Here is a 15,292-nt window from a genome sequence, read left to right as displayed (position 1 = left end):
GAGTTCTAGGCCTGATGCCAGGAAAATAACCTCTAACAATGTCAACAAGACAAAGCAGATGGTTATCAACTTAAGCAGAATGCACACCACTCACCCCTCCCCCTTACACCCACGGCACCATTGTGGAAACTGCAAGCAGTTTCAAACACCTGGGAGTGCACATCAGCACACAACCTCTCCTGGTCCCAGAATGCATTCTGTGCAGTCAAGAAAGCTCGCCAATGCCTCTACTTTTAAGGAGGCTGAAGAGAGCCAGACTTTGCACATCCATACTCACGTCATTCTACAGATGTACAGTAGAGAGCATCTGAACAAGCTGCATCACTGCACGGTACAGAAACTGCGCTGTGGCAGAGAGGAAGGCTCCACAAAGGGCAGTCAAAACAGCCCAACACATCACTGGCACCAGCCTCCTTGCCAGAAGTGTGCCGGAAAAGGGTCAGTAACATCATGAAGGATCCCACTCTGCTCATAGACTGTTTGACCTACTCTTGTCAGAGAGGAAGCTACGTAGCATCCGGAGACGTTTATATTAAAAAAAAATCAATTACTTTCCCCAAGCAGCAAGGCTGATGAACACTTCCACCCATTAACTCCACCATGTCTTTATTATTTCCCATCAGTCACCATATGTACAGCCTCGCGTCACTTTATGGATGAACAATCAATTGTGTACATAAGCTATCTAGTGTATTGATATATATATTGTGTGTTTTATCATTATTATTATTGTGTTCTTTATCTTTTATGTTTTTTTATGTACTACATCTAGTCTGGAGGAACAATTGTTTCATTCTTACAAGTGTATGGGAAATGATATTAAACAATATTGAACTGAATTGATATATTCCCATGAGGACGGAGGATAGGGAAATTAAAGCATAATTTTCAGGATGATCAAAAAGATGGCAAGCAAAATATAGCACAGGTGGGGCTGAAGTAAACGAGTGAGAACAAAACCAGGTCAATTAAAGAAAATTTAGAGGGGAAGGAAAAAAAGATGAAATGACAGCATGAGAGAAGACTGGTAACTAACTGAATCAGAATCATATTTAATATCAGTGACATATGCCGTGAAGTGAATGGGAAATCAAAAATATTCCATGGACAGTTGTACAAAAAGAAGTGGGACAGAAGAGGGACCAAAAGCAAATAGACTTGCGGAGAGGCAGAGAACTTGAGAATGTTGTAAGTGGATATTTTATATCAGTCTTTACCAAGGGAGAAGATGTTCCTGGAGTCTCGGCAAAAGATGGTGCGTTTGAAATTCTGGGTGGATTACAAAGAGGAGATATTAGAAAGAATCACTATACATATAGTAAATAAGTCACCGAGTCTGCTTGCGATACATCTGAGGTTGCTAAGAGAGATGGGAGAGGAAATTACAGAGCCCTTGGCCTTAATCCTCCAAAGATTTGGACCAGAAAATTGCAAATGCTGCATTCCTTTTCTAAATGGATAGCCGGTAGAAGATAAAACAGCACAGGCCCTATGCCCCAAGTTAGGTATCAATTGCCCTGCCAAATTAATCCCTTTTGCCTGAACAATGGCCAAATCCTTCCATTTCTTGCACATCCATGTGCCTATCCAGGAGCCTCTTGAATGGCTCTATCGTAGTTGCTTCCAACGCCACCCAGGGCAGAGTACTCCCTTTGATATCCTGCTTCTTGGCTTCTTTCCTGACTCCCTGTGCTCACTTTACAGGACCCTTCTGGATGGAGGGATAAATCCAATAACCATTAGGCAATCCATTTACCTTCAGTTTTAGAAACAATAACGAGAGAATCATCAACTATTGTGTGTTTAATGATTGGGGAATTATAGCATGGAATATTCCAACAAAATTGTTCTTGACTACACAGACATTTTTCTAATGTCATAGAGAGAGTTGGTGCATTATGTATGGATTCCAAAGAGCATCTAATAAAGTATTAGATAATAAACTTGTCATCAGACTTAGAGCCCAGGCCCTAAAAAGGAACAATAACAGCATGGATGGAACTTTGACTGTGACACAGAGTAAAATGGTGATAAAATTTTGTTTCAGGAAGAGTGTAATGAATTTTCAAAGGTTTTAAGACTAGTATCATAGGTTTAAATCATTTATATTTATGACTTGGACTAGAGTGGCAATTTCCACATTTAGAGATGAAGCCATTTGTGCCATTGTACGATCTTTGTATTAATTCCTTGTTTTTGTACATAAATGGCCTGATATTGTTCAGTGACTGATCTTTGATGAGCCTTCACTGTATCCATGAACATTGTAGTAGAAAGGAAGAAGTGTTGGTAAATAAAATTATGGGTATTTCCCCTATTGCCATTCCATATACTTTTCTTGTTCAGTGCCCAGGATGCCGGGATTACTATTTTAACTGAGATTGGTCTGGATCCCGGGATTGACCACATGCTGGCAATGAGTCGTTTCGATGAAGCAAAGGAGCAAGGATCAACAGTGAGTGCCATTGTTTTAAGATGCTAATCTTCACCATAATCTCCACCTCCCTCTTCGAATTACGTTTGGACCAGTCAATCAGAAAATTCAAATTTTAGTTTGTAGTATTTTAAATTTTCAATGAAATTCCTTATTTAAATTTTTCTTTCTGGGCATTTAGAGACTTAAATATAGCTACTGCATATTGAATATCTTTACAGAACAAGCTTAGTGTGTCATTTGTCTACCTTTACAGTACTGTTCCAAAATCTTAGGTGCATTTATATTGTTAGGGTATCTAAGTCTTTTGTACTGAAGTAATTTTATGTATTGCTCTGTACTGCTGCTGCAAAAACAACCAAATTTCATGACATATGAGTGATGATAAACTTGATGCTGACATGGGTTTCTGTTGACTGAGAGTGGGAGGAGGGCAGGGAGAGGGGAATCACGGTTGGGAAAAGGGGAGGGTGCGGAAAGCACCAGAGGGACTTCCTGTAACGATCAGTAGATCAATTGTTTGGAATCAAATGACCTTGTCTGGTGTCTCAGGGCTGGGTGTGTCTGTACCTGTGCTAACAGCCCCTTCCCCCGCCCCGGCACTCCTTCTCTGCCACCTGTCCCACACCCCTCCCATGGCACTCCACCCTTGCCATTCCCAACATCCTTTGCTCCCGCCAGATTTACAAACTCATCTTCCACTCCACGTGGACACAGTACTGTACGATAGTCTTAGTCACCCTAGCTATATGTGCCTAAGTCTTTTGAATAGAATTGTTATGTTGCGGAGAAATTCATTGTAATTAACAATGTTTCATAGAATATAACTGTAGCTGAATAAAATAGAAATTTGTAAATTGTTAATTAGAGGTTAAGATAAAAAGCAGCTTGAAGCGCAGTTGAAAACAGTTTAAAGAATGCATAGGTAGCTTTAAATTAAAGTCCTACATAGCAACGGTGTAGATATTTAATCATAAGTGCTGATATGTGTATTGAACTCTACTGGAATATAAGTTGTGTTGCTGTGACTTTTTCTTCAGGTGGAATCATACGTATCTTTCTGTGGGGGTGTCCCTGCCCCTGAATGTTCTGATAACCCTCTGGGATACAAGTTCAGCTGGAGTCCAGCTGGAGCTTTATTGAACACTATCCGTCCTGCTGTTTTCTTAAATGATGGACAGGTAAAATGTTCATATTTTACTGTTTTCTTATGGGGAGCAAAATCAATTTCCACTGGTGATAAACGGCACCTTTCAATACTGACTGTGAAGGTGATCATTACTGCTTTCAGATAGAACTCATTAGCAAGGATTCAATCCATCCGAATGTGTGTAGTGGTCTGACACCAGATCCGTTGTACTTTATGCCCACTTCTGACCAAATCGTCTATATTTACTCTGATTCACCTCTAGTTTAGACGCAGACTTCAGGAGCTGCAAACACCCACCATTGACCTAAATTTTATAAGTAGCTTTAATTATCTACAAGTTGAACTCTGTTTGCAGGTAGCAACATTTCCTGGATATGTCTTTAAAAGCACATTCTTCCAGGTAGCACTTGAGCAAATAGGAACCATATGGCAGTGGAAGATAAAATATAACACCGTCTTAACCATTAAACTTACCAAGTTAATAAGGTAATTTAAAGTGTTCTTGGTAACAGGATCTGATTTTAGTTAGTTGTCCGCAGCTTAAGAACATTTTGTTGGTGCAGCAGTTAAATTACCAGATTGGTAAACCAGAGACTTGACTAAGAACACAAAGATACATATTCAAATCCCATCAACGCAGCTGTGAGATTTAAATTATTGACGTCTTTGACAGCAACACTACCAAATTCCAGTTAAAAACATAATCTCGTTCACCACTTTCCTTCATTGGAAGAAATCTGACTCGCTTAACTGATCTGACTGATATAAAACTTCAGATTCACCAACATGGGCCACGCTTGAATGGTCCAGCAAGCTACTCAGTTTTGGAAGCTCTGAAATAGCTGGACACATGCTTTCATTGACTAGTGGCTTTGATGCACTTTTTCAGGGCAATGTTTATCATTTAGAATTCCCAGTGGAGCTGTTAGTATCAGTGAAAATAACACCTCTCGATGGTTTGGTAGCCCTATTCTACCACTCTGCTTGAGTCACAGCATTGTTTGACACTGGTAACAAGTTGCTCAGTGTACTTCAGTATCATGGATGTGCTTGTCAATATTTCCTTTTGGTATTTCTTAAAAAAAACCTGGTAACCAAGGAACTTATTTAGCTACAACTCTTAGGAATATATAGGGTAAGCACGTAGAACATAGAGCAGTACAGCACAGTACATGTCCCTTGGCCCATGATGTTGTGCCGATCCTTTAACTTCCAAGATCAATCTAGCCCTTCCCTCTCATATGGCTCTCTATTTTTCTTTCATCCAAGTGCCTAGCGAAGAGTCTCTTGTATGTCCCTAATGAATCTGCCTTTACCACCACCTCTGGCAGCATGTTCCATGCACTTACCACTCTCTGTTTTTTTTAAAAAAAAAGAAATAACCAAGCAACTTGCCTCTTGACATTCCCCCGCCCTTATATTTTCCTCCAAAGGCCTAAACGTTATGCCCCCTTGTATTAACCATTTCTGCCCTGGGAAGAAGTGCCTGGCTGTCCACTCTATCTGTGCCTCTTAAACATCGTGTGTACATCTATCCAGTCAGCTCTCATCCTCCTCCTCTCCAACGAGAAAAACACTAGCGCTCTCATCCTGTCCTAATAAGGTATCAATCAGTACAGTTGTTGAATTACCAGATGAATCAAATGGAGGCCTTATTTAACAATCCAAAAGGCAAATTCATATCCTATCATGGCAACTGTGGAATTTAAATTGTTAATGTTGGCTTAAGAATTCTATTTCAGAAAAACAGTGACGTTCTGAATGTGATTTAAGGAACTGCAGTAGATTTTCCAAGTTCACCTTGATGGAATGAATATTTTTCTGTGGGATTTTCTATCCCCAAATTATATTAGACAGTTGGGAAAACCGTGTAGAAGGTTGCCACTGTATTGCTCCTTTCCTCTCCTTTTGGTAGACACAGTTCATTGGATGTTTTTAATCTGCAGGTCATTGAAATCCCAGCTGGAGGTGCTGTACTTGACCATGCTCGTCCAATGAATTTCTTCCCAGGATTCAATCTAGAGGGTATACCAAACAGAGACAGCATCAAATACGCCGAACTATATGGTATCCAATCAGCAAGAACTCTGTTACGAGGCTCTTTGAGATACAGGGTAAGAATGGAAAACATGGAAATTACCATAGAAATCGAAACGTCAACTCTTATTAACCAAAAGAAAGTGTGATGGAGACTGTCTGAGACATCAGGAATTTGTTGTATTGGGTTTAATCATTAGAAAGCTGGCTGCTGCTCTTTCAAGGAAAGTAGAGCATTAATGGATAGCTGTCAAATGTGGCTAAATTTTTCAAATATGCATATGGCATTAATCCATAAGACATTGGAGCAGAGTTAGGCCATTCAATCCACCAAGTCTTTTGTACAATTTGATAATAACTGATCCATTTCCCTCACAACCCCATTCTCCTGCCTTCTCTCTGTAATCTTTCACACCCTGACTTACCAAGAACCTATCAACCTCCGCCATAAATATGTTCAATGACCTATCCTCCACAGCCTCCAGTGGCAACAAATTCCCTCTGCTGAAGAAATTCCTCCTCACCCCATTCTAAATGGGATATTCCTCTATTCTGAAGTTGTGCCCTCTGGTCTTAGACATGCCAACTTCCTTTCCACATCCACTATCAAAGGCTTTCAAAATTCAATAGGTTTCAATGAAATCTCCCCTCATTCTTATAAAGTCCAGTGAGTACAGGCCCAGATCCATTAATTGCTCCTCATATGATAAGCCTTTCAATCCAGGAATAATTTTCATGAACCTCCTTTGAACCCTCTCCAATGTCAGCACATTCTTTCATAGATAAGGAGCCCAAAACAACTCTCAATATTCCAAGTGAGGCCCTACTAGTGCCTTATAAAGACTCAGTATTACATCTTTATTTTGTATTCTGGTCCTCTAGAAATGAATTGTAACATTGCATTTGCCTTCCTCACCACTAATTCAAACTGCAAGTTAACCTTTAGTGACTCCCAAGTCCCTTCGCTTATCTGATGTTTGAATTTTCTCTCAACTTAGAAGATAGTCTATACTTTTATCCCTTCTACTAAGTGCATGGTCGTTTACTTCCTGACATTGTATTCTTTCTGCTATTTCTTTGGCCATTCTCCTACTCTAAGTGCTCTGCAGCCTCTCTTCTTCCTCAACACTACCTCCACCTATCTTTGTATCACTCACAAACTTGGCTACAAAGCCATCAATTCCGTCATCCAAATACAACATAAAAACGAACGGCCCCAACATCAACCCATGAGGACCACCACTAGTCACGTGCAAACAATCAGAAAAGACTCCCTTTATTCCCACTCTTTTCCTCCTGGCAATTAGCCAATGCTCTACCCATGCTAGTATCTTTCCTGTAATACCATGAGCACTCGCTAAACTGCTTCATGTTTGGCACCTTGTCAAAGGCCTTTTGAAAATCCAAGTACACAATGCCCACCCATTCTGTCTATTTGCCTATTCTGCTTGTTATTTCATCAAAGAATTCCAGTAGATTTTTCAGGCAAGTTTTTCCCTTAAGGAAGTTATGCCCATTTTTGTCATGTGCCTCCACGTACCCCAAAACCTCATCCTTAAAATCGGCCCCAACATTCTCCCAACCACTGAGGTCAGGCTAGCTGGCCTGTAATTTCCTTCTTGAAGAGTAGAGTGATGTTTGCAATTTTCCAGTCTTCTGGAACCATGCCAGAATCTAGTGATTCTTGAAAGATCATTACTAATGCCTACACAATCTCTCCAACCACCTGTTTCCCCTCCATCTCCAGGCTTCTTGGCCTCCAGGCCGCATGCTGCACTTGAAACCTCACTGGATTCCCTCAGAGATAACAAAGCACCAGATCCCTCAGTCGGCTCAAAAACACACCATCATAATGCAACTCACAGATTTCAATAGTAGCATAATCATGTTTGAATGAAGCAGTAAAAGAGTAGTTTCATGAACTGTCTGAAGGACATTGCTTTTGGTCGCGAAGTTCACTGGATGTTCTTCATGCATCTGGAAAAAAAGTTTGGTATCATCTTGACCAGTTGACCATATTTCATCTTTTCACTCAATATTACTTTCATTAGATGCCTCCTGTTGGTTTTTAAAAGCTTCCTAATCTTCCAACTTCCCACTAATTTTTGCTGTATTATATGCCCTCTCTTTTGCTTTCACGTTGAGATTGACTCCTCTTGTCAGCCATGGGTGTGTTGTCCTGCCTTTGGAATACTTCTACTTCTTTGGGATGTATCTATCCTGCACCTTCTAAGTTGCTCCCAAAAACTCCAGCTGTTGCTGCTCTGCCATCTTCTCTGCTAGTGTCCTCTTCTAATCAACTTTTGCCAGCTCCTCTCTCATGCCTTTGTAATTCTCTGTCATCATCATCAGGTGCCGTGCCCAGTTTGAGCTTTGACTGCCATGGCCCACAAACTCCTGTTTCGGGTCAAGTGGATCAATTCATTGGTATTCATTTCCAGTTCTCTGGCTGCTGTCTCCATCATCATTTGTCTTTGTCTTCCTCTTGCTTTCTTCCCTTCAATCTTTCCCATAATTACCATGCATTCTAACTCCTGTTTCCTAATCATATGTCCAGTGAAGTTACGTTGCCTTTTCATGACCTGATGCATTATTTCTCTTTTTGTGTTTGCTCTGTTCATAACATCCTCATTAGATATTAGTTTTGTAAATGATATTCTTTGCACCCTCAAAAACCACATCTCTGCTGCTTCAATCCTCATGTTACTAGATATTGTCCAATATTCTGAGCCATATAACATAACTGGATAAACGTAACATTTCAGTGCTCTGAGGTGGGTTGTCATGCCTAGTTTAGTATTGGTCAGTATACTCTTTACTCTCGTAAAGGTGTCTTTTACCATCCCTATTCTTCTTTTGATGTCCATGTCGCACCTGCCATCGGATGTCATCCACCTCCTAAGTAGCAAAAGTTCTGTACTTGTTTTATGTCTTCCCCATTTATTCTCAGCCTGCAGATAGGATTCTCCTTTTTAGATATCACCATATATTTTGTCTTTTTGCAATTGATAGACCCATTTTTGCACTTTCTTCAGCAATTATATCAATTAAGTTTTTGTAGTTCTTCCTCCGTACTTGCAATTAACACAGTGTCATCTGCATATCTGAAATTATTGATGTTTTCCCTGTACACCACTGTAATACTAATACATTTGACTTTAGCTTCTCCCTCTCAAATTGCAAGGTGAATTCTATCATATTATGATCACTGGCTACTAAGGGTTTCTTCAACTTAAACTTCCTAATCAAATCTGGTCATCACACAACACCCAATCCAGAATAGCTGATCTCCTTCTGGGCTCAACCACAAGCTGCTCTAAAGATACATCTCATATTCTCTCTCTTGAGATCTAAAATCAGCACCAACATGATTTTCCCAATCTACCTGCATGTTGAAATCCAACATGACTGTCCTGCTTTTGACACGCATTTTTTATCTCTCTTGTACTTTGTAGCCCACATGCTGGCTACTGTTTGGAGGCCTGTATATAACTCCCATCAAGGTCTTTTTACCCTTGCAGTTTCTTAACTCTAGCTACAATGATTCTACCATCTTTTGTTCCTATGTCACCTCTTTCCAAGGAGTTAATTATTTTTATTTTACTAACAGAGCCACACCATCCCCTCTGCCAACCTGCTTGTCTTTTCCATACAGTATGTATTCTTGGATGTTAAGCTACCAACTGTAATCTTCTTTTAGCTACAACTCAGTGATGCCCAAAGCATCATTATCTGCCATAATCTCTAATTGTGCTGCAATGTCACCTACCTTATTTCATATACTGCGTGCATTCAAATATAACACCTTCAGTTCTGTCTATATTCATCACCCTTTTTGATTTTTGTCCTCCATGTTACACTTTAATTGAGTCCACTGACTGTAATTTTGCCCTATCATTTGCCTGTCCTTCCTCACAGTCGCACTACGCACTGCCTCTGCTTGTATACGAACTGTCGCATCCCCAGCCCTATCACTCAGTTTCCCATCCCCCTGCCAAATTAATTTAAGCCCTCAGCAGTTTTAGCAAACCTGCCTGCAAGGATATTGATCCCCCTTGGGATATAATTAACCCTTTTGTACAGGTCATACCTTCCCCAGAAGAGATCCCAATAATCCAGAAAAATGTTTTCTGTGTTTCTAAATATGAAACACTTTCCCCCTGCATTCATCTGCTAAATCGTCCTAGTCTTAGCCTCACTGGCACGTGGCACAGGCAACAATCCAGAGATTATCACCTTGAGGTCCTGTTTTCAGCTTTCTACCTAGCTCCCTATATTCTCTGTTCAGGACCTCGGCTCTTTTCCTACCTATGTCATCGATGCCAATATGCACCAAGACTGCTGGCTGCTCATTCTTTACCCTTTAGATGGATGTGACCTAATCCGATACATCCCTGACACTGGCACCTTTGAAGCAAATTACCATCCAGATGTCTCTATGGAGTCCACAAAATCACATGTCTACTCCTCTGTGTAATCCCCTATCACTACCGCAGTCTTCTTCTCCCCCCATTCACTCCTGAGCCATAATGCCAGACTCAGTGCCAGAGATCTGGTCACTGTGGCTTTCTCTGGTAGGTCATTCCCCCCCCCCCCCCTCCCCATGGTATCCAAACGGGTATACATATTATAAAGGGGAATTGCCACATGTGTACTCTGCACTGGCTGACCATTTCCTTTCCCTGTCCTGAAAGTTACCTAGGTGCCTGCCCCCTTACAACTTAGGAGTGACAACTTTCCTATAGCTCCTATCTATCATCTCCTCAGTTTCCTGAATGGGCTGAAGGTCATCAAGCAGATGTGGTTATCTGGAGGACTGGGGGCCTCCGAAATTCCCACACCTCACACAAAGGACACAGTCCCAGAGCCATCCTTACTGCCCCAAATGTGCGCTAACAGCAGAAGGTTGAAGAAAAAGAAACTTGCCTCATCAAAGTCAGATGAGCCAAAGCCTCCCCACTCCAACACTGGTCCACTCACACTGTTGCCGCTCCGTTTGCCCCGCCTTATTTTTATTTGTACTTGCTAATGAATCATGATATGATTGGACTGCTGGAAAACATTGAAAGTGACAAACACTCCATTTTAAATCTCTCTCACTGACTTGTGAGTTGCCTTATCTCTCTCTCTCCTGATGTGATTGGGCCACCAGGGGAAAAAAAAACACCAAAAGCCTGTGAGTGCTCCTTTTGAAATTCCTACTGTATGAAACTGTACTGTCCTCAGTTAACAAGACTGTCAGACAAAGCTTGAGCATGGTACTTGACAAGATTTGCTGCAGAATGGCAGTGAAATCAGGAGTAGGAAAGGCCTAATTAGGTCTTCACATGCCAGTCACTGTTAGTATTATCCATAATACCATTTACATGTGTTTATGGAATGTTTTAGAGTTGATTAACTTCCTTGAAAGTTATTACAAGTTTTCATTATCCTTTCAGTGATTAATTCCCTCAACCGCAATTTAAAATATTTTTAACTTTTCCTCCCACATTCCAATGATGTATGGGTTAGTAGGCTAATTGGCCACGTGGGGGTAATTGGATGGTGCAGACTCATTGGTTTGGTCAGAAAGGCCTGTTACATTTCTGTATCTTTAACAACTAAAGAGCAAAATAACAAAATAAAGGCTTGCAGGAATTGAGTAACATGACAGACGTAAATAAGGAAGTGGCAATTTTTCTGATTACTTCAGAGTAATGACCTGGCATTTCCTCTGTGTCAAATGAGAAATGTTTCAAGTTTTACTGCATTGATGGGAGTTTGTAATGGAAGGCATGGCTGAAAATTGTAGGAGAAAATAATATGCAGGGGTATGGAGAGAAGTAAGGAGAGATGAATAGAGTCTATTGGGTTTGTTTCCCTGAAAACTAACATGAGCTGATGGGATAAGTGGTCTCCTCTATAGGAAAGAGGATAGTTATATGCATGGGATACCAGGGCAGGCATTTTGGCAATGGAGTATTGTGTGGGGAGGGTGCCTCGTCGTAGCTTGACATTGGAGCTGAAATATTTAATTCTAAGGTTACATAGTCTTGTATTACCTGAGCTCGAAGAAGTTATGGGGTGATTTGATGTGGGAGCATGAAAGAGTTGATACCGTAACTAAGGAGTAACCATTTCCTCAGGTGGGCTGAGGAATGGTCAGAAAAGGAAGATACATTAAGATAACCTTAACATTGGAATTGAATCATTCAATTAGAAAAAAATATTTTTAACTTTTCCTCCCACATTCCAATGATGTATGGCCACATGGGTGTAATTGAATGGTGCAGACTCATTGGGTTGGTCAGAAAGACCTGTTACATTTCTGTATCTTTAACATACTAAAGAGCAAAGTAACAAAATAAAGGCTTGCAGGAATTGAGTAACATAACAAACATAAATAAGGAAGTGGCAATTTTTGGGTAATTATTGCTTGTCAGCCTTCATGGTAAAGGAAAAAAGATTTTTGGTGGAATCAGAGGGGGAAGCAGAATCTGTTGTGTTTGAGGGAGGTACTGTCAACACTTTAGGTCAAGATCATGCAACAGGACCGATCGAGGAAATGGATAATATGTCCTGCATTCCAAAGGATGTTAATAGTGAATAAAGGACTCGTTAGAGTTTACGTAAGGAAGGAAACTATTTAATAAGCGAAGGGATAAAAGTATGCAATCCTCTCCTTCAGAAGTTCTACCAGTCTGTTGTCATCGGTGCAATCTTCTATATGCTGGTGTGCTGGGGCAATGGCATCAACATGTATGATGCCAGCAAGCTCAATACACTGATTAGAAAGGCTGACTCTATTATAGGAGTCAAGCTGGACAAACTGGAGGCTGTGGTAGAAAATCCTGGCAATTCTGGACCTCTGCGTGCCCCCTTGGTTGAACGGAGGAGCACTTTTAGATTAAGACAACTACGCTGCTCCAAAGAGCGCTATGAGGTCATTCTTACCCTCGGACCTTGGACTCTACAATGAGTCAACCTGTAGCCTGGGAAGTGATGACCCCTCCCCTGACTGAGGTAACTTATTTTTTGTTCTTTCTTACTTCTTCTCTAATATTTCTATATTTCTTTGTCTGTGCACTTGTAATGCTACTGAGACACTGTAATTTCCTTTGGGATCAATGAAGTATCTATCTATCTATCATCTATCTATCTATCTATCTATCTATCTATCTACCTAAACCTCAACCGACCTGTTTTAGAGTTTTAGAGGAAGTTGGTTAGGAAATGACATGTGCATTAGGTTTGTGGCTAGAAATTCTGATGCATGTTATAGGCAGCATTAGTAAGACATAGATGCCACGGGAAATGTTTGTTTGATCTTTGTAGAAAGTTATTTGATAAGAGTGCTATGCATTTTTGTACTTGCAAATATGCCATTGAGGTCATGCCTCCTGAGATCTGGTTCAAGAGGCTGGTCCGTGGAGTAGGATCAGAGACCTGGAGCTTCCTTTGGAGGTTAGGTTCACCAAAACCTTACCACTGGCAGATCAGGCAGGTGTGGGAAGAGAAATTGGGGACATGAGTACTCCTTGTTGCCCTGAATTTGAGCATACCTATAAGGAGACTCTTGGTTTCTCTACCAAGAAGAAACAGGACTGTTTTGATGATCAGCAGATTATTGAGCTGGTTAATAACAAGCAGGAGGTGTTCAATGATTGGAACCTTCACTATTTCTTAAGGGAAACCAAAACAGCTTTGCTTCAGGAATCTTTAGTGTGAAGTCCGCGGAAAACCTAAGAGCTAAAGAACAGATTGTGGATAGCGAGAGCACTACCTGCACATCATTCCACTGTGATAACGATGACATGCCTAGTATTTTCAGCACTGTCAAAATACATGCAGTTCAAAGAATCAAAGCCTCGCCTTAATCCAGGAATGGTGGTGTGTACATCAGGAGCAAAGAAAGGACTATTTTAAAGAAGCGTTAACTGAAACTTTGTCCTTGAAGAGAGTGGCTTAACACTTCATCCCATAACACTCTGTCCAAGCCTACCTTGCCACCACTCTTGGTCAACAAGGATCAAGAAAACAAACAAACTGCTGAACAAACTCTGCAGATCGAGCAGCTTTGTGGGGTAGGGGAAGGGAAGGGAATGTAGATATTTTGGGTCAATACCCTGCATCCTGATGCAGGTCTTAGCTTGAAACGGCGAACGATTCTTCTTCCTCTTCCCCTCCCCTTCCCCACAAATGCTGTTTAATCCACTGAGATCTCCCAGAAGTTTGAACTTTTTTGCTTTGGATTCCAGTATCTGCAATCTCTTGTGTCTCAAGCATTATGAGGCCTTAGGACACCAGAATCGGGTTTCATATCACTGGCATTTGCTATAATATTTGTTGATTTGTGGCAGCAGTACAGTGCAAGACATTTAAAAAGTTACTACAAGGTACAGTAATGAATAAGCAGTTCAAAAGAGGGATAGCTAGGTAGTGTTCATGGAGCATTCAGAAATCTGATGGCAAAAGGGAAGAAGCTGTTCCTAAAACTGTTGAGTGTGGAACTTCAGGCCTCTGTAACTCCTTGCTGATGGTGGTAATAAGAGGAGGTTGGTGATGGTCCTTAGTGATGGATGCTGCCTTCTTGGGGCACGTGATGGATCTGTCTGAGTTTGCAACCCTTTGCAGCCTCTTGTGATCCTGTGCACTGGCGCCTCAATACCTGGGAGTGATACAACCAGTCAAAATGCTCACTGCGGTACTTCTGTATAAACTTGCTGGAGTTTATGGTGACATGACCAATCTCCTCAAAGCCTCACTGGCATAGTCACTGACATTCCTTCATGATTACCTCGATACTTTAGACCCAGGATAGTTCATCTGCAATGTTGATGCCCAGGAACTTGAAGCTGTTCACTCTTTTCATTGCTGACCCCTCAATGAGGATTGATATGTGTCATCCGGACTTCCCCTTACCTGAAGTCCACAATCAATTCCTTGGTCCTAGTGACTTCGGGTGCAAGATTGTAGTGATACTACTGATAATCTCTCTCTCCCACCTGCTGCTTCATTGCCATCTGAGGTTCTGCCAACAAACAGTTGAGTCATTGGGAATTAATAGATGACATTTGAGCTGAGCCAAGCCACACAGTCATGAGGGTAGAGAGAGAGTAGAGCAGTGGGCTAAGCATGCATTCTTGAGGTGCACCTGTATCGATTGCCAGCAGGGAGGAGATGTTACTTCTGATCCACACTGACTGTGGTCTCTCGATGAGGAAGTTAAGAATCCATTTGCAGAGCGAGCTTTGAAACTTGTTGATTAGTAAAGTTGGGATGATAGTGTTGAATGCCAAGCTCTAATCAGTGAACAGTAGCCTGACATAGGTTTCACTGTTGTCCAGATGGGGTTGAAGGCTGAGTGTAGAGCCTGTGGGGTGCATTTGCTGTAGACACTTTGTAGTGGTAGAGCTGTTGCAGTGGTTCCAGATCCTAGCTCGGGCAGGAATTAAATCTAGCCATGACCAACCTCTCGAAGCACTGAGTGTTGCAGAGGGATTGTTATTGAGGCAGCTCGCCCTGATCTTCTTGGACACCTGTACGGTTGATGCCTTCTTGAAGCACGTAGAAACCTTTAATTACTGCGGTAAGAGATTGAAGTTGAAGCTGTAAGATGGCACTGTGGCGGCATGCTCGATCGCAGCAGCTTCTACGGGGTCAACAAAGGGTGCTACTGTCCTTCTTAAATG

The 15,292-nt window shown here is 41.4% G+C and overlaps 1 protein-coding gene across 3 annotated transcripts in view; it reads left to right on the top strand.

Annotated features, from left to right (window-relative positions):
* Window positions 1-15,292, top strand: part of aass (aminoadipate-semialdehyde synthase) — an 88,005-nt gene that overhangs the window by 56,396 nt on the left and 16,317 nt on the right. For all 3 annotated transcript variants that reach the window (XM_063058128.1, XM_063058130.1, XM_063058129.1), the window contains exons 17-19: window positions 2,347-2,455; window positions 3,475-3,615; window positions 5,531-5,698. In XM_063058128.1, the coding sequence (XP_062914198.1) occupies window positions 2,347-2,455; window positions 3,475-3,615; window positions 5,531-5,698 (418 nt within the window). The remainder of the gene's footprint in view (window positions 1-2,346; window positions 2,456-3,474; window positions 3,616-5,530; window positions 5,699-15,292) is intronic.

The sequence above is a fragment of the Mobula hypostoma genome, chromosome 9 (assembly GCF_963921235.1).
Source record: "Mobula hypostoma chromosome 9, sMobHyp1.1, whole genome shotgun sequence".
In the NCBI taxonomy this organism is placed as follows: Eukaryota; Metazoa; Chordata; class Chondrichthyes; order Myliobatiformes; family Myliobatidae; genus Mobula; species Mobula hypostoma.
Note: the sequence above shows the minus strand (reverse complement) of the source record. Positions and strands in the feature narration are given on the sequence as shown.